Genomic DNA, 20,002 nt, shown 5'->3' on the forward strand with positions numbered 1-20,002 from the left:
TTACGAAATACTGTTGATCTGAACATGCAGGGTTCAGTAAGAGAGGCGTTTTCTTTGACCTGTACCCTTGACAATTGTTTGTGGCGTACAGGAGCTTTATCTTTATAAATGAATATACTTAACGTTTTACTGTGTCATTTATTTGTATATACAGCCACTGATCTCACAGTCCTCAAACAAATTATGGAGAAGGTAAGACCTGTATCGTGATTGTAGCTATATGGAGTAGATGGTAGTGATCAGTGTAAAGTGTAGTGTTGCATGTATGTCGAGAAAAACGAAAGGTCGAGAGATGTACAACGTGCCGCATCTCTCTAAGCACCATGGGGGCTGAGAGCCTCAATATGACCGATCTCCAATACAATAATCTTGTCTTTACGCCACAGCCTTTTCTCCCCTTTCCACTGTCAGCCAGATAATAACATCGGCAGACACTGTTACTGATTAATACTTGTACTTTACTAAAAAAAAGAGGTTTGTCTATGAATTTCAGTGCAGTCTCAGAATTCTTTTACTTTATTATATTATTAAATAAAAAGCTGGCGTGATGCAGACATATGGAGATGCTCATAAGTACTCGCTTCCTTATCCTTTGTAAGGAACTGTTGACGAAGAGACAAGAGCTGTTATTTACTATTAAGCATGCGAATAGCCGGTAAAAGAATTAAAACGTTTCTCCGGCTAATAAGATTTGCCAATCTGCCTCTCTCATGAAATAAGGCCTAAAGCTCAGATTTTAGCGTCTCATCGACGTCAAAATCATTGCAGATGTAATACTATTTCCGGTAGAGAATAACGGGGAAAGATAGTGACTTTGATTTGTTTAGGGAACCATCCTCGCATTCACAACAAGCAACCGAAATCGTAATTCAGCATGGTGATATGAGGATATGGATGTCATCCTTCTTGAATGGAAATCCACTACTTTAACTGCGTAACTTTGATTTACTCACTGGGGGAAGTACCTTCTCATCAACAATTTTAGCTGCACTGGTCAGCCGGCCGAGGTGGCCGATCGGTATTAGGCGCTACAGTCTGGAACCGCGCGACCGCTACGGACGCAGGTTTCAATCCTGCCTCGGGCATGGGTGTGTGTGATGTCCTTAGGTTAGTTAGGTTTAAGTAGTTCAAAGTTCTAGGGGACTGATGACCTCAGAAGTTAAGTCCCATAGTGCTCAGAGCCATTTGAACCATTTGCGCTGGTCAGGATACTGTTCACTTTTGGGATTCAGTAAGTGTGAATTCTCTTCTGTTATTCGGTCTGATTGAAAACAAATTGTTTCACCTTTGATACTTTTATAAGATTTGATTAATTCTGACTGAAGAGCTTCACAGGGTTGAGTTATTAAATTCATGCGATAGTCAACTGTGCAACTAAGAACGGAAAAATAGATCAGCGTTGCGATGGGTACGAACATTGTCAAATATACCAGTAATAGGCTAGCTTGGCACATGATGACAAATGTATAAATTAAAACACACAAATAAAACACAGTAACCAATCGCTGTGACTTTTCTGTTACGAAACTTGAAAAATCCACCATTGTAACAGTGCCTTAATCGATATTTTGACTACAATGTTATTTTAAAATGTCGAATACTATAAAAATTTTATAATATGATTTGTAATGCCGTATGGTTGAGAAATTAAGCAATGAATTTCGGTTTTACAAATTGTGCTTTAATTTTTGTTTCCGAATTATGTGTCGCGGCTTTTTGTATCTGAAGAAGCAGATCAGCAGGCACACTCTTAAAGTCAGCAACCATGAATATATCTTAAACTATCACGAGCGTTTCTGACGATCTCGCTGTCGACGTGGCTTGACACTCTCTCTAACGAGCATTATTTAACGGCAGTGTGCGTGTTGCTAGAGGCGGCGCAACTGAAGTGAATTGGTGGAGAAAGCCCAACAAGGCGCTGGCCACTGTCTCTATGTCAAGTATTGGTCGAACTTCTTACTTTCTGCGTGGATATACGCGAACCACGGTAACTTCTTCCGTTTGATGTACTAGACAGTACGGTGAGCAGGCTTGAAACCACTACAGTGAGTGAGTATTAGTGTACATCGTCGGTAAGTAACTGCAACAGATGAGCACTCTTAGTAAATGAGGTTGGTAAATTGTGTATCTGTCGTTTGAAACTAACAAGAGTTATTTAATGGGAATTAGCTTGGCGGGGCACTGCAGGTCGATACGCCATTAAAGGGCGCGCGGGATTAGCCGAGCGGTCTTAGGCGCTGCAGTCATGGACTGTGCGGCTGGTCCCGGCGGAGGTTCGAGTCCTCGTTCGAGCATGGGTGTGTGTGTTTGTCCTTAGTATAATTTAGGATGAGTAGTGTGTAAGCTTAGGGACTGATGACCTTAGCAGTTAAGTCCAATAAGATTTCACACACATTTGAACATTTTTGAACGCCATTAAGTCGTGAGTCAAACTGTGTTGACTCCCGTGGCGAAAGGTAATACATCAAGTTTCTCTTTCAGGTTGTGTGGTTGACGCACTAGAATCGTATTCGAGAAGAGCAGGGATCTAAATCGGGTCCCGCAGTCCCGATTCAGATCTCACAGCGAATACCGCCTTATTAACAAAGGTCAAGATTCCGACGATAATTTTAGGTCCAGCTTTCTTTTTGTTGTGACTTCACTGTCATCTCGGAATTCAGACTTTCAGGATTCCTATTTAAGCAAGTTTTAGATTCTTACTGATTACTGGAATGACCATACGAGGTATACAGCACGCATCTACGTTGCCTTGTCGTTTAACCACTTGCTTTTGTGTGGCAGTGAGCTGAGACTGTAAGCCAAACACTGGACGTGAGAGAACGAGCCGTCTGTTGTGAAAATTTGCACGCTGCAGAGCTGCAGAGATAAGCAAAACGTCAGATACAGACCCCTTTACAGATAGTACTTCACCATGCGATAGCGCATAATGGAAAGCCCACGTAAGAAGTGAAAAAGGACATCACACACACCCGTGCCCGATACAGGATTCGAACCTGCGACCGTAGCGGTCGCGCGGTTCCAGACTGTAGCGCGGTTCCAGACTGCTCATTGTATCATTGAAGAACATTAGAAAATAAATACTTTACTAAGAGCGTTCTAAGTACCATACCAGGAAATTGACAGGGTATACTTTTCAATAAGAAATTTTTTCAAGATGATTCTTGTAAAGAAAAAAAAAAAACAACAACCAGCCACCGTAAATAAAGCTGTTTAGTTACATAAATAGCCCCCTTATCGGTTCGAGCAGTCAGGTTCCTCTTCAAATGGCTGGACATGTTTATATTATATCTATTATTGTTTACATTAATTGTTGGCTGTTTTTTCCAACAACTAATATGAATTTGGACCGACTTCAACCAAACATGGTACGCCTGTCACTTGCTGTCCCTAAACCATCGGTGTTGGGGTAAGGACCACCTACTTATCAAAGGGGTGAAGGAGTTAAAGCAGTGCGGCTCACGACGCCATACTTCAGTCATCTAGTATATGAGAATGAAAACACTTAGTGATCTGCGAAAAACTTTACACATAATTTCAAACCTTTACGTAAAATTTCTTCTGGTTAACAACCTCCAAAACATAACGAAAGACACAGGTTAACGCTTACTACATATTCGTTGTTCCATCATGAAGCAAGACGATTTAATTTATTATTTCTTTACTACTTAGTGTATCCGCGATACATTCTGCAGACAGTATTCACGTATACCACTGAACGTAACAGAAGAACCACATCATTGTACGACTCGTAGTTCAGGAAATATCACGTTATAAACACTAAAATGCATCAGAAACTGCTGCATCATGTTAGACGTTTAAATTTATTTCTTCGTTGCTACTACATCTATTCGCAACACTTTTCGCATACAGTGTCCGCATATGCCGCTGAATGTACTTAGAATAATATATCACTCTACGACTCGTAGTCCAGGAGATACGACATCATAAACATTTAGCTGCGTTTAAATGAAACTGCACGACGAAATTCGATAGAAATGAACTATGTATGCAAATATATGTGAAATATATTTGACACCCTCGTACGCGGGCAAAGCCATGGGTAACAAGTTTATCCTAGCCCCCTGCTACGATTTCAACTAAATTCGGTGCACATATTAGTTACGATGGGGAAAGAAATGCTGTGCATTCTATTGGAGTGAGCGTGATAACGTGGACAGTGAAAGGGAGAGGAGAAGATGGACAGACTGCGAGGAGAAAGAAGGAGCTGGACAGGGAGAGGCGGAAGAAGCAGATGAAGAGAGCTAGGGAGAGGAGAAAGTGGACAGTGAAAGGGAAGAGAAGGAGATGGACATAGGTAGGAATGAGGAGGAGGAGATGGACAAAGAGAGGGGATGGTGGAATTAGAAGGGGAGACGGAGATGGACAGAAGGGGGTGGAGCAGATGGACAGAATAGGGAAGAGCAGATGGACAGAGAGAGCAGCAAGACGTACAGGAAGTGGTTGGGGTGGTGGAGGAGGTGAACAGAGAGGGGCCGTGGTGGAGATGGACAGAGACGGGGTGAAGGAGGAGATAGACTAATAAAAGATTGAAATAAATACATACCCGGGCAGCACAGGGTGCCAAGCTAGTATGATATAAATGTGAACAGCCGTTTGAAAATGAACCTCTCGTTTCGAAACCGGTAAAGTTTCGTATTAGCGCACTCTCCACTGAAGAGTGAAAATCTCATTCCGGTAACGGTGTTATTTGTGTAAATAAAAACATTATTACTAGTGACTTGTTAATGTTTTCTTGTTTGCAGGAATCAACTTATATTTTCCACACACCCACGGTAAAAAAAATGTCAGTTTTTGACGAAATAGCAGGAGGGACGTTTTTGTTCTAAGTGTCATTAATACCAAGGCATTATGTATTGTTTGTGATAATACAAGTACAGAAATACAGCATTAGGTTTGTGACTAACAGAATAGCAGTCAACAAAAAGCACTTCTCATATCTTCTAAATTTTGTAACTCCAGAACCTGCGTAAAGACCTTGTGGCATTTACTAACGTATTTTTGAAAGACTTTCTTCGTAGTGGCTCCTGGATCACGTCTAAGGACATGCAACAGAGTACCGAGAACACAAGTGGCACTGAAAACGGGTTTTGTGATGAAATGGCGCTTAGAACGTTTTTGATTTCCACTATTAAAATGGTAAGCCTCGAATGCTATCCTTGTCACACTATCGACAAAAATGATCTTCATGTTGTCGGAAACACACAGAACCAAATTTATTGACCTTGTATTGATACGAGACTTAAGGTTACAACAGAATGAAATGGCTCTCTCGCAAAATACTGCAGTTATAAAATTCAGGACTCGAAATGTCGGGAGTACAGTTTGGACCGCTATCCCGCCTTCCTTAATTGGATTTTCGTTATTTCCTAAAACTCTAAGCGAATGATTTCGTCCGCTTGCCACAGTCGATTGCTTATACTTTTTTCATACATGATTTCTAGGTACATGGTTCTTAACGAGACTCTAAACAATAAAAAAAGCCGGTTCCCGGAGCTCAAATCTCTTCACAACACGTACCACATGTAGTGAAATAATAATCGGAAAACAAATGTACGAATTTACTATTGTAAAAGAAAGTCTTGTTTCATACGTAAAACACAGAGTTGTATAAGCAGGCGTTTCCTCTTATCGCGGTTTTTTCTAAACGCCACAAATGAAATGTCTTCACGTTCTCAATATTGTTTCATACGTGAAGAGCTTAACAGCTATAAACATATCAATCATGTTTATACTTTGGAGGAACTTGGAACCTATCACTTTGTAGAAAGATAACATCCGTTATGAGAGAAATACGGAGCCCTAGTATGTGACGCTTCTAATGCTGAACACGGTAATATGGAACATTTTACACAAAAAGCAGACAAAATGAAAACTTTAATGAACTTCATAGGTACATGCCTAAAACATTATGTTGTTGTTACATTGATTTTCTTATAGTTACTGACTATGATTATGTAAATAAACATAAGACAGTTGCAGAAGAACTGAGGGCAAAAATATTGCTTTATGAGTTGTTTTTTTTTTTTTTTAAGAAGTTTTGAAATAGTGTTAGCTATACTGGTACTTCTTCAAGTGCTTTTCCCTTGAGAAGCTAATATTTTTTTCATATGAAAGTCTGTAGTCTTATACCCGCCTTTACAGCAGCAGCTGTCTGCGAATAAAATTCTCCGCTAGCTGAGAACCAAAGTTATTCCGTATGGCTGCCGGCGATCCCGCGCTGTGCGTTAATGTCGCTGACCCAACATAGTTAAGACACGAAGAGAAAACGTATACCCCTTTTTTCTGTTCGCTTTGCTACTATTGAACATCGTAAATTACTGTGCTCCGTTTATAATGGAGCTGAGATGGTACTAATTTGCAACCAGAGTAATGGTGGACATCACAGGCTGATCATAACTTCGCACAGAGACGGATGGAATTTCTTAGTTTTCAGGAATGTAGTGATCAGTTCTGTTGGCACATTTCTCCGAAATTCACTGGTACCGGTAAGTTAAACGAGAAAGAATGTTCCTAAAATATTGAATTTTTAAAACACTATAAAAATTTGAAAGCGCTTCAGACCATTTTTCCGAGACAAGTATCGAAATTTAACTCCACCATTTAACAGGCAATTACTTTGTCAGAATGCAGCCAGAAGAGTGAGATAATAGGCGGTTTAAATCTAAGAAGAGATAATATTTTCAAACAAAACTTCAAGCCGGAAATTCATACTTTGAATTATTAGGATCACTCTCCTTCTGCGAACTGTCGTATTAAGTTTCGATCACATATAATAAGCTGCGTAATGGATCTTTAACCATTTACTGGGACACATTTTATAAAAGTTTAGGAAGAGAATTAGTCTTCTAATCATAATTGAGATATACTGGCGTCTTATGAACGTGTCATTGTTCGGTGCAGTGTTTGATGTGAGTGGATAAGTGTGTACAGTCTGTTAATCTCCACTAACAACGAGACGTAAATGCCATGTACAGCCACTTGTTAACGATCACAGGACGTTTGAGAAAACCACCTCTAGTGTAGCTAAGTGAGTAGGGTATTCCATAAAAACGATACACTGTGGCTATTTTGTACACACACCTCAACGGACAGGGCTCAGGTAGCGCAGTGGTGAAGTTTCAAAACTTGTTTTAAGGAAGGACGATGTTCAGACCCACGCTGGGCCATCTAGGTTTCAGTTTTCCACCGTTTACCTAAAACATTTGAGGCGAAAAACGGTGTAGTTCGTTTGATAAAGTCATTGCCGAATTCATACGTCTCTTCCAACACCATAGACGAAGAGCTTTAAACACTAAACGGCCATTTGCTTACTTCCAAGAAAAATGAAGGAAGATTCGGTTTTAACGTCCCGTCGACATCGAGGTCATTAGAGACGGAGCGCAGGATTGCATTGCTTCAAGCATGGGGAAGCAATTCGGCCATGCCCTTTCAACGGAACCATCACGCAACTGCCTGGAGCGATTTAGGGAAATCACGGACAACCTAAATGAGGATGGTGGCACGCGGATTTGAACCGTTGCCCTCCAGGAGGCGAGTCCAATGTGCTAACCACTGTGACACCTGGCTCGGTCTGCTTACTTCCAAACAGTAGCTTCCCTTGGAAGGGTACGGCCGAAATATTCCTATCTTCCTTCCTTCCAAGCAGTAGCAACCTCATGATATAGAACAGATGAAATCTTTGCGCAGCGAGTTTCTTTATAGTGTTTAGTTTTACCGACAAATTTCAAGAAAAAATGAACAACAGGGGGATCTATTACCTGCAGAAGGCTGTTTATTCGAAGCCGACGGTAAGTCGACTGTAAAATAGTTTGGATTTTTACTCACCCTTGTCGAAGCACTGACGCGTAATTCAATGTATGAAAACATAGCGATGTTACTGGCATATAAACTATATGAACTTGAGCTGTGAATCCTTTACTCTTGTTGCTGCGTGCACTACGTGACAAGGTGAAACAGTATGCCGTACAGGAAATCGAAACTAGCATCTGTCTTTCTCGAACCTGTCTGTCAATAGAACCACCAGGCAAGGCTTCAAGAAACAATTATAAGTTTTGCATTATTATTTCAGTTAAGACGGACTAAGAGGAGTAATTGCAAATTGTAATTTTGTAGGATTTGAAGTGGAAATGCCAACCGCACAGTTCTACATTTACTTCTATAACTCAAAAGACTTCGTGTACTATTGTAACTCTTTAATTTTCTGTTCCTATAGCGACTGGTGCGCGAAAAGAACCACTAGTGTTAAACCTCTGTATAATCTCGAATTCCTTTAATTTTACAATCACGATCCTTTTTTACGAGATTTATTCAGGAGAAAGAAATAAGCTGATGTATGTCCTAGAAACGTCGGCTGTCAGAAAAATCGTAAATCACTACAGTCTCCTTGTGTTTAACGAAATGAAACGGTGGAAATGATTTACAAGGTGCCTGTTCGACCGGTTCTTGAGTATTGTTCATCAATCTGGGAGCCTTACCAAGTAGCACCGTTAGAAGATCCAACGAAGAGGGACGCTTTTCGCCACTGGACCCTTTAGTCGGCGAGAGAGTGTTACAGAAAAGCTCAACAAACTCCGATGAAAGAGGCTACAAGAGAGGGCTTGTGCATCATGGAGAGTTTTACTATTGAAATTTCTAGCGAGCATTAAAGGGAACAGTCGGACGACATACGAGGGTTCTTCTGAAAGTAAGATCCGATCGGGAGCGAAATGGAAACCACAATGAAAATCCGATGAAGCTTTATATAGATGTTTCGGGTAATGTCTTTGACATAGATGCTCCCGCAGCGTTTTCGATAGGTGTTTGATCACTCACAATACAGCCCATAACTGGCCCCCCTTCACTTTCGTCTGTGCTCATATGAATCGCTGGCTATAACATCATATTGGCACAGACAACAAGCTGTAGACCAGCGTAGAGAATTGGCAGAGAGAACGGGCGGCTGCAGTCTATGACGAGGATATTGGAAAGCTGGTACACGCTACGACATATTTTTATGTCGGAGAGGCGATTATGTAGATACGTAGCTGGTAGGTGTAGCTAACTGTTGTAACTAAAACATTTTTGATTTTCTCTGTGATTTTCATTTCGTGACCGATCGGACCTTCCATTCCGAATAGCTCTCGTAGTAATTCCTCGCACATACGTTTCTCGAAATGACCATAAGGAAATTCGAAGAATTAGACCTGATACGGAGGCTTACCGACAATCATTCTTCTCACGCTGCATTCGCGAGTGGAACGGGAAAGGGGGGGATCAGTTGGTTCAAATGGCTCTGAGCATTATGGGACTTAACATCTATGGTCATTAGTCCCCTAGAACTTAGAACTACTTAAACCTAACTAACCTAAGGACAGCACACAACACCCAGTCATCACGAGGCAGAGAAAATCCCTGGCCCCGCCGGTAATCGAACCCGGGAACCCGGGCGTGGAAAGCGAGAAAGCTACCGCACGACCACGAGCTGTGGACGGGTATCAGTTAGTGGTACCAAAAGTACCCTCCATTACGTACCGTTAGGTGGCTTGCGAAGTATGATGTAGATGTGACGTTTGTCCCTAGAGTTCGATGGGAATATCCCTGACACTTTCGCATTTTCTAAGCGAGACTGTGACGAAACGCGCTGCTATTCTTTGGATCTTCTCTATATCCTCTGTCAACATTACCAGGTAAGGGTTCCAAACTAAGGAGTAATAGTGAAGTATTGGTAGAAATGCATACTTTGTGGAACTACTTCGTGAGGATTCTTCACTGAATCTGTCTGACATTTGCCTTTCCTAGTATTATTTCTATGTGGTCGTTGCACTTCAAATCGCTCTGTACACATAAATACCGATGTTCGATGTATGTGACTGTCCCCAGTGTTCGTTCGGCAACCACTGTAGATAGTGTTGCCGCTGAAACTTCTCTGCCGTGATGTTCTGCTTCTCCGAAAAGGTTAATAAAAGGCGTAGAAACGGGTGTTTAAAAACTACGAGCATTCGGTGTGGCTGACAGCGAGGGAAGCGAGCTCGGCAGCGACGTGGCTGAGACTCACTCTTGAGCGCCCAGAGGTGTCCGCGCCGCAGGTCCCGCAGGAAGGCGGAGAGGTGTTGGTCGCAGGCGTCAGACAGCGCCGGCCTGCGGGGCCAGGCGTCGGCGAGCCGCCGCGGGCTCCAGGCGTCCAGCAGCGCCGGCACGTCGGCCGGCTCCCTGGGCGGCGCGGCCGTGGCGGGCGCGGGGGCGGCCTGGCGCGCGGGCTGCGGCACGCGCATGATGTTGGAGTCGGCGGCGGCGGCGGCGGCCAGCGCCGCGGCGACGAGCAAGGCTGACGCGACCATGGCCGGGCGTGCTCTGGCCGCCGCGCCGCCGTCCCGCGGCCGCGGGCTCGCACCGCCTGACGTCACGCGCTTTCACTCTCCCCGCGCGCGTCTGTCGTCTGCGCCGTGGCCCACTTCCGGAGCTTCCGAGAAATGCGCACGGGCCCGCCACTGGACACGGACGCCGGACATCGCAACAGAGAGAGCCGCCACAGCTCGCGTGCCTTACCACTCTTTTTTTCGCGCAGGCTACCTCCGCCGGAACGAGCCCTCGGACTTTCGTTTGCCGACCTTCGTCGATTTCTGCGAAATGCGAGGTCTCGTGTTAACCTACATTTAATACCTGTTCCCTCTTCTTCCATTTCTAGCACGTATAATACAGTGAGGTGAAAAAAATCGCGGGATACCTCCTATTACGGTGTCGGAACTCGTTAGGGTATTCAGTATTCCAAGATCCACAGGGTCAATAGTGTGTCCAGAATATCAAATTTCAGGCGTTACCTCTCACCAGGGACAACGGAGTGGTCGACGGCCTTCACTAAAAGCAGCGGTGTTTGTCAGTGCAAACAGTCAGGCAGCACTGCATGAAATATCAACAGAAATCAATGTGGAACATACGACGAACGTATCAGTTAGGACAGTCGGAGACATTTGGTGGTAGTGTGCTATGGTAGCAGGCGACCGACGCGAGTGTCTTTGCTGACAGCATGTCATCGCCTGCAGCGCCTCTCCTGGGCTCGTGACCATATCAGTTGGACCCTAGACGAATGAAAAACCGTGGCCTAGTGAGATGAATACCGATTTCTGTTGGTAAGAGCTGATGGTAGGTCCGAGTGGGGTTCAGACCCACGAAGCCACAGACTCAGGTCCTCAACAAAGCACTGTGCAACCTGGTGGTGGCACCATAATAGTGTGTGCCAAGCACAGTAAAGCAGCTCGACATGGCATGGACTCAGCAAGTCGTTGGAAGTTCCCTGCAGAAATATTGAGCTATTCTGCCTATATAGCCCTCCATAAATGCGAAATCGGATTATGTGCACGAACTGACCTCTTGATTATGACCCATAAATGTTCGATGGGATTCACGTCGGGCGTTCTGGGTGACCAAATAGTTCTCTCGAACTGTCCTGAATGTCGCAAATAGTAGTTTCATTCATAAAAAGTCCATGAGTAGCTACAGTTCGTCCCCAAGTAGCCGAACATAGTCATTACTAGTGAACGAGCCGCGTGTGATTCGCCGAGCGGTGTGAGGCGCTGCAGTCATGGACTGTGCGGCTGGTCCCGGCGGCGGATTCGAGTCCTCCCTCGGTCATAGTGTGTGTGTGTTTGTCCTTAGGTTAAGTAGTGTGTAACCCTAGGGACTGGTTACCTTAGCAGTTAAGTCCCATAAGATTTCACGCACATTTGAACATTTGAACTAGTGTACGACAGATTCAGTTGTACCAGAGGACCCCGTCCATTCCATGTAAACACAGCCTACACCATTATGGAGCCACCACCAGGTTGCGCAGTGCTTTGTTGACAACCTGAGTCTGGCTTCGTGGGTCTGAACCCCACTCGGACCTACCATCAGCTCTTACCAACAGAAATCGGTATTCATCTCACTAGGCCACGGTTTTTCAGTCGTCTAGTGCCCAACCTACATGGTCACGAGCCCAGGAGATGCGCTGCAGGAGATTACATGCTGTTAGCAAAGACACAGTCGGTCGTCTGCTGCCATAGCACATTAGCGCCAAATTTCGTCGCATTGTCCTAACGGATACGTTAGTCGTATGTTCCACATTGATTTCTGCCGATATTTCATGCAGTGCTGCTTTACTGTTAGCACTGACAATTCTACGCAAACACCGCTGCTTTTAGTGAAGACTGTCGGCCACTCCGTTGTCCCTGGTGAGAGGTAACGCCTGAAATTTGATATTCTCGGCACACTCATTATCCTGTGGATCTTGGAATATTGAATACCCTAACGATTTACGAAATGGAACGTCCCATACGTCTAGCTCCAATTACCATTCCGTATTTAATGTAATTCCCGGCATGCTGTCATAATCACGTCTGAAGCTCTGAAGCTTTTTCACGTGAATCACGTGAGTACAAATGACAACTCCGCAGATGCACTACCCTTTTGTTTCCAGTGCACGCGATTCGACAGGCATCTGTACTAGGTGCATGTCGCTATCCCATGACTTTGGTCATCTGTGTGTACACCGCATGACGTAAAAAGTAAAGCACCCAGACGGTAAGGGAGAAACGAAAAAAAAAAATTGACGGGTTGAGAAGGAATGGGATGTTACTGCAGCAATTACAAAATCGAGACAAGTTTACAAAGAACTTGGCAGTATTAGCCCACTAATCAGTATGACGTTGCACCCCATCTGGCCAGGATGCACGCTGTCATAAAACCACTACACCGTTTCCTGAGGAAAGCTGACCCACAACTGTTGTAACTGGTCCTTAATATCACGGACAGTGGCACTGGTGTGGAGCTGACGTCCCAGCTGGCCAGACATGCTTCAGCCGGGGGCAGATCTCGGGATCTTGACGGCCGTAGAACGATCTCAGCATCACACAGGCATAGTCAGTTTGATCATGGTTTTAAGGGAGATGACGGATATCTGACCGTCATTTTACGGGAAATTTAAGACAGGTTTAGTCGCAATAAATTTGAGCTCCCGACTACATCACGTCTTCTTGGAATGGGTGACAATGGAGACATAAATATTAAAAAAACTGCCTTATTTTCTTACATTTACTCTATTATATCGTACGGTATCATACTCTGGGGCAAGTCCAGAAACCGAGATAAATTTCTTGGAATTAGAAAGCGTGTAATAATACTCACGTGTGATGTAAATTGAAAAACAGCATGCTCAAACCTATTCAGACAACTAGTTTTACTAAATATTGCTTCTCAGTATATTTATTTATTCCTTGATGAAGTTTGTTTTAAGTAACATATCTTCAGTCCTACTATTTTACTAATGTTTGGAAAATCAATTTCTTTGTGTTTTAAACCTTTTAAAAACTTTACCCAACTTTCTTCTTTTGTTCCTGTTTCCACCATACTCAGAGCACTTTCTGCAGTAGAAATCTCTTCGTATAGAGTATCTTCACTTACAAAATCAACAGTAATTTTTTTACTATGACTTGTGAGTGTTTAAAAGAATGTTGCCTGTAGCCGGCGTTACTCTCTTAACCCTTGCTTAAGTTATGCTTCCATAACACACAGTAAAATGGGTTACCGTTGGAGGCCATTGATTTTAACAAAGAATATGGTTGCACCCACTTCTTAAAATAAACACATGAGAGTATTTAATCGTTTTTGCTTCGTGGAGTTTTTACATCTTCGTTGTCACTGTGATTGCATATGATGGCGATTCATTCACTTCAGTAGCAAATGGAGACACACGTGAACGCTGAACAGTATTGTTGGTACGATTACGGAAAGAAGTATATAAAAATCAGAACATCTCGTGTTGACTGTTCTGTAGTCAATTTAGAAATGAATAATGTAACGTGTTTGGTTAAACATAAACATCTGTATTACGGGTTTTCGGGAGTCCTTGTTGCTTCCGTGTGTTATTTTATACAGTACCATAGATGCTGATCGGTATGTGGCGAGCGTATCAGTAATTACCAGTACGGCCGAGAAACGAGTAGACATCCCCCTCTCACGATCGCTCGACGCATAGACTATGCCATTCTTTCCCCGTTCCTCGCGTTCCCTTGAGCCCCACTGTCTTCATTCCGTAGCAGCACGACCACAAAAAAGACTATACGTCTACAGTATATCGATTGTTATACGAAAACTTTTCGAGATCTGTCGATCAGGAAAGTTGGATTATCGATAGTGCATCGCTGGATTATATTTCTATGAGTGATCACTGACGAAATATAAGGGAGAGACAGTTGGTTAATACATTACGTGATCATAAGTATCCGGACACATGGATGAAAATGACTTACAAGTTCTTGGCGCCCTCCATCGGTAACGCTGGAATTCAGTATGGTGTTGGCCCACCCTTAGCCTTGATGACAGCTTCCACTCTCGCAGCCTTACGTTCAGTCAGGTGCTGGAAGGTTTCTTGGGGAATGGCAGTCCATTTTTCACTGAGGGGAGGTGTCGATGTAGGTCGGTGAGGCCTGGCACGAAAAAATGACTCTGAGCACTATGGGACTTAACATCTATGGCCATCAATCACCTAGAACTACTTAAACCTAACGGCAGCACACAACACCCAGCCATCACGAGGCAGAGAACATCTCTGACCCCGCCGGGAATCGAACCCGGGAACCCGTGCGTGGGAAGCGAGAAAGCTACCGCACGGCCACGAGATGCGGGCCTCACCTGGCACGAAGTTGGCGTTCCAAAACAAACCAAAGGTGTGCTATAGGATTCAGGCGGCACATTACAGAGATGTTATTGTCGTGTAACCATTCCGCCACAGGCCATGCATTAGGAACAGGTGCTCTATCGTGTTGACAGATGCAATCGCCATCCCCGACTTGTTCTTCAGCAGTGGGAAGCAAGAAGTTGCTTATAACATCAATGTAGGCCTGTGCTGTGATAGTGCCACACAAAACAACAAGGGGGTGCAAGCCCCTTCCATGAAGAACACGACCACACCATAACACCACCACCTCCGTATTTTACTGTTGGCACTACACACGTTGGCAGATGACGTTCACCGGGCATTCGCCATACCCGCACCCTATCATCGGATCGCCACATTGTGATCCGACATTCCACACAACGTTTTACAAAGTTCAATCGTCCAATGTTTATGCTCCTTACACCTAGCGACGCGTCGTTTGTCACTTACCGGCTTGATGCGTCGCTTATGAGCAGCCGCTCGACGATTAAATCCAAGTTTTCTCACCTCCCGCCTAACTGTCATAGTACTTGCTGTGGATCCTGATGCAGTCTGGAATTCCTGTGTGATGGTCCGGATAGATGTCTGCATATTACACATTACGACCCTCATCAACTGTCGCCGGTCTCTGTCAGTCAACAGACGAGGTCGGCCTGTACGCATTTATGCTGTACGTGTCGTTTCACGTTTCCACTTCACAATCACATCGGAAACAGTGCACATAGGGATGTTTTGGAGTGTGGAAATCTAGCGTACTGAGTTATGAGACAAATGACGCCCGATCACTTGACCGCGTTCGATGACCGTGAGTTTCGCGGAGCGCCCCATTCTGCTCTCTCACGGTGTCTAACGACTACAGAGGTCGGTGGTATGCAGTACCTGGCAGTAGGTGGCAGCGCAATGCACCTAACATAAAAAACGTATGTTTTTAGGGTGTCCGGATACTTTTGATCACATAGTGTAAGTGTCCTCCCTCCATGAACCATGGACCTTGCCGTTGGTGGGGAGGCTTGCGTGCCTCAGCGATACAGATGGCCGTACCGTAGGTGCAACCACAACGGAGGGGTATCTGTTGAGAGGCCAGACAAACGTGTGGTTCCTGAAGAGGGGCAGCAGCCTTTTCAGTAGTTGCAGGGGCAACAGTCTGGATGATTGACTGATCTGGCCTTGCAACATTAACCAAAACGGCCTTGCTGTGCTGGTACTGCGAACGGCTGAAAGCAAGGGGAAACTACAGCCGTAATTTTTCCCGAGGACATGCAGCTTTACTGTATGATTAAATGATGATGGCATCCTCTTGGGTAAAATATTCCGGAGGTAAAATAGTCCCCCATTCGGATCTCCGGGCGGGGACTACTCAGGAGGATGTCGTTATCAGGAGAAAGAAAACTGGCGTTCTACGGATCGGAGCGTGGAATGTCAGATCCCTTAATCGGGCAGGTAGGTTAGAAAATTTAAAAAGGGAAATGGATAGGTTAAAGTTAGATATAGTGGGAATTAGTGAAGTTCGGTGTCAGGAGGAACAAGACTTCTGGTCAGGTGACTACAGGGTTATAAACACAAAATCAAATAGGGGTAATGCAGGAGTAGGTTTAATAATGAATAGGAAAATAGGAATGCGGGTAAGCTACTACAAACAGCATAGTGAACGCATTATTGTGGCCAAGATAGATACGAAGCCCACACCTACTACAGTAGTACAAGTTTATATGCCAACTAGCTCTGCAGATGATGAAGAAATTGAAGAAATGTACGATGAAATAAAAGAAATTATTCAGATAGTGAAGGGAGACGAAAATTTAATAGTAATGGGTGACTGGAATTCGAGTGTAGGAAAAGGGAGAGAAGGAAACATAGTAGGTGAATATGGATTGGGGCTAAGAAATGAAAGAGGAAGCCGCCTAGTAGAATTTTGCACAGAGCACAACTTAATCATAGCTAACACTTGGTTTAAGAATCATGAAAGAAGGTTGTATACGTGGAAGAACCCTGGAGATACTAAAAGGTATCAGATAGATTATATAATGGTAAGACAGAGATTTAGGAACCAGGTTTTAAGTTGTAAGATATTTCCAGGGGCAGATGTGGACTCTGACCACAATCTATTGGTTATGACCTGTAGATTAAAACTGAAGAAACTGCAAAAATGTGGGAAATTAAGGAGATGGGACCTGGATAAACTGAAAGAACCAGAGGTTGTACAGAGTTTCAGGGAGAGGATAAGGGAACAATTGACAGGAATAGGGGAAAGAAATACAGTAGAAGAAGAATGGGTAGCTCTGAGGGATGAAGTAGTGAAGGCAGCAGAGGATAAAGTAGGTACAAAGACGAGGGCTGCTAGAAATCCTTGGGTAACAGAAGAAATATTGAATTTAATTGATGAAAGGAGAAAATATAAAAATGCAGTAAATGAAGCAGGCAAAAAGGAATACAAACGTCTCAAAAATGACATCGACAGGAAGTGCAAAATGGCTAAACAGGGATGGCTAGAGGACAAATGTAAGGATGTAGAAGCTTATCTCACTAGGGGTAAGATAGATACTGCCTACAGGAAAATTAAAGAGACCTTTGGAGAGAAGAGAACCATGTGTATGAATATCAAGAGCTCAGATGGCAACCCAGTTCTAAGCAAAGAAGGGAAGGCAGAAAGGTGGAAGGAGTATATAGAAGGTTTATACAAGGGCGATGTACTTGAGGACAATATTATGGAAATGGAAGAGGATGTAGATGAAGACGAAATGGGAGATACGATACTGCGTGAAGAGTTTGACAGAGCACTGAAAGACCTGAGTCGAAACAAGGCCCCCGGAGTAGACAACATTCCATTAGAACTACTGACGGCCTTGGGAGAACCAGTCCTGACAAAACTCTACCAGCTGGTGAGCAAGATGTATGAGACAGGCGAAATACCCTCAGACTTCAAGAAGAATATAATAATTCCAATCCCAAAGAAAGCAGGTGCAGACAGATGTGAAAATTACCGAACTATCAGTTTAATAAGCCACGGCTGCAAAATACTAACGCGAATTCTTTACAGACGAATGGAAAAACTGGTAGATGCAGACCTCGGGGAGGATCAGTTTGGATTCCGTCGAAATGTTGGAACACGTGAGGCAATACTGATCTTACGACTTATCTTAGAAGAAAGATTAAGAAAAGGCAAACCTACGTTTCTAGCATTTGTAGACTTAGAGAAAGCTTTTGACAATGTTGACTGGAATACTCTTTTTCAAATTCTAAAGGTGGCAGGGGTAAAATACAGGGAGCGAAAGGCTATTTATAATTTGTACAGAAACCAGATGGCAGTAATAAGAGTAGAGGGGCATGAAAGGGAAGCAGTGGTTGGGAAAGGAGTGAGACAGGGTTGTAGCCTCTCCCCGATGTTATTCAATCTGTATATTGAGCAAGCAGTAAAGGAAACAAAAGAAAAATTTGGAGTAGGTATTAAAATTCATGGAGACGAAGTAAAAACTTTGAGGTTCGCCGATGACATTGTAATTCTGTCAGAGACGGCAAAGGACTTGGAAGAGCAGTTGAACGGAATGGACAGTGTCTTGAAAGGAGGATATAAGATGAACATTAACAAAAGCAAAACGAGGATAATGGAATGTAGTCAAATTAAATCGGGTGATGCTGAGGGAATTAGATTAGGAAATGAGACACTTAAAGTAGTAAAGGAGTTTTGCTATTTAGGAAGTAAAATAACTGATGATGGTCGAAGTAGAGAGGATATAAAATGTAGACTGGCAATGGCAAGGAAAGCGTTTCTGAAGAAGAGAAATTTGTTAACATCGAATATAGATTTATGTATCAGGAAGTCGTTTCTGAAAGTATTTTTTTGGAGTGTAGCCATGTATGGAAGTGAAACATGGACGATAACTAGTTTGGACAAGAAGAGAATAGAAGCTTTCGAAATGTGGTGCTACAGAAGAATACTGAAGATAAGGTGGATAGATCACGTAACTAATGAGGAGGTATTGAATAGGATTGGGGAGAAGAGAAGTTTGTGGCACAACTTGACTAGAAGAAGGGATCGGTTGGTAGGACATGTTTTGAGGCATCAAGGGATCACAAATTTAGCATTGGAGGGCAGCGTGGAGGGTAAAAATCGTAGAGGGAGACCGAGAGATCAGTACACTAAGCAGATTCAGAAGGATGTAGGTTGCAGTAGGTACTGGGAGATGAAGCAGCTTGCACAGGATAGAGTAGCATGGAGAGCTGCATCAAACCAGTCTCAGGACTGAAGACAACAACAACAACAGTGTAAGTGTGCCGAGAGGACAGCAAAAAATGTCTATAATACAAGAGATTGCGGTAAATACGAGAGAGTTGGTCTCACTAATTCATAGGGACAAGTGCCATATGTGGATGAGCATAGTCCGCCAAACTCGACGACGGTGGATGTCCAGGGTAGTGAGAACCGCGATTAACCGCTGAAGACAATACGACGCCATTCATCAAGAGTCCGTGCTCTCTGGTCAGGGCACCACTCCAGACGCAGCTGTTTGTGTGGTGGTGTTGACGAGAGGTTATGCATGGGACGGCTATTCCCTTGTCGGGCTGCCGCTTGTCTTCGATCAGTGGTGTGGGATGACACAGAATAACACAGGGAGTCCATTACTTGTCTGGTATGGGAGGCGTAGATGTGCTTGATGCACAATACGGCGCGCACCCATTGTGGTGATCAAACGTGGTCGACTGGAACCTTGACGACGAATATTTTTGAATCCTAACGTTCCCATCTAATACCGGGTCCAGTGTCAGATCCGAATGGCCCACATATCCGGATACTGCACGATTCGACCAGCTAGCTAACCGCAGACTTACAACAAAGTACCTTTCCCAGCCCCTTTCAGATTCTGTCAGGTGCTGATAATGCTGTCTCAGACGAGTATGCAGCATCTCTGTGTCCTTCACAGTGATCACTCAACATCTGACGCTGTTCACTCAACAAATACTAGTCTTGTCTAATCTTTACTACTGTGATGTAGTTCAACACGGCACAAATAGTAAAAATTCGATATGCCTCGAGCTAGTGATGAATGCTTACGTTAGATACGTGTGCAATATACGGTTGTATGATCATATCAGTCCTTCATACTCCCAGCTACGATGGATACGCCCACATAAGGTACGCGATCTCCACACGATGTGCTTACTTCATCGATTTCTTAGTCACTGGTGCCCCAAATACTTATCTTCTCACATTAAACACCTATCATCATTCCACAACCGTAATACCAGATCGGATACGTCTAGCATCTTGGCTGTACCTTTACATAACACAAAATCTTTCTCCATGTCATTCTCCAT

At 43.8% G+C, this 20,002-nt stretch overlaps 1 protein-coding gene across 1 annotated transcript in view; it reads right to left on the minus strand.

Moving 5' to 3' along the window:
* Window positions 1-10,344, minus strand: part of LOC126299096 (O-acyltransferase like protein-like) — a 248,339-nt gene extending 237,995 nt beyond the window's left edge. The window contains exon 1 of the mRNA XM_049990770.1: window positions 10,055-10,344. Within this exon, the coding sequence (XP_049846727.1) occupies window positions 10,055-10,337 (283 nt within the window). The 5' untranslated portion in view covers window positions 10,338-10,344. The remainder of the gene's footprint in view (window positions 1-10,054) is intronic.
* Between the last annotated feature and the right edge of the window lie 9,658 nt (window positions 10,345-20,002).

The sequence above is a fragment of the Schistocerca gregaria genome, chromosome X (genome assembly GCF_023897955.1).
Source record: "Schistocerca gregaria isolate iqSchGreg1 chromosome X, iqSchGreg1.2, whole genome shotgun sequence".
Taxonomy (NCBI): domain Eukaryota; kingdom Metazoa; phylum Arthropoda; class Insecta; order Orthoptera; family Acrididae; genus Schistocerca; species Schistocerca gregaria.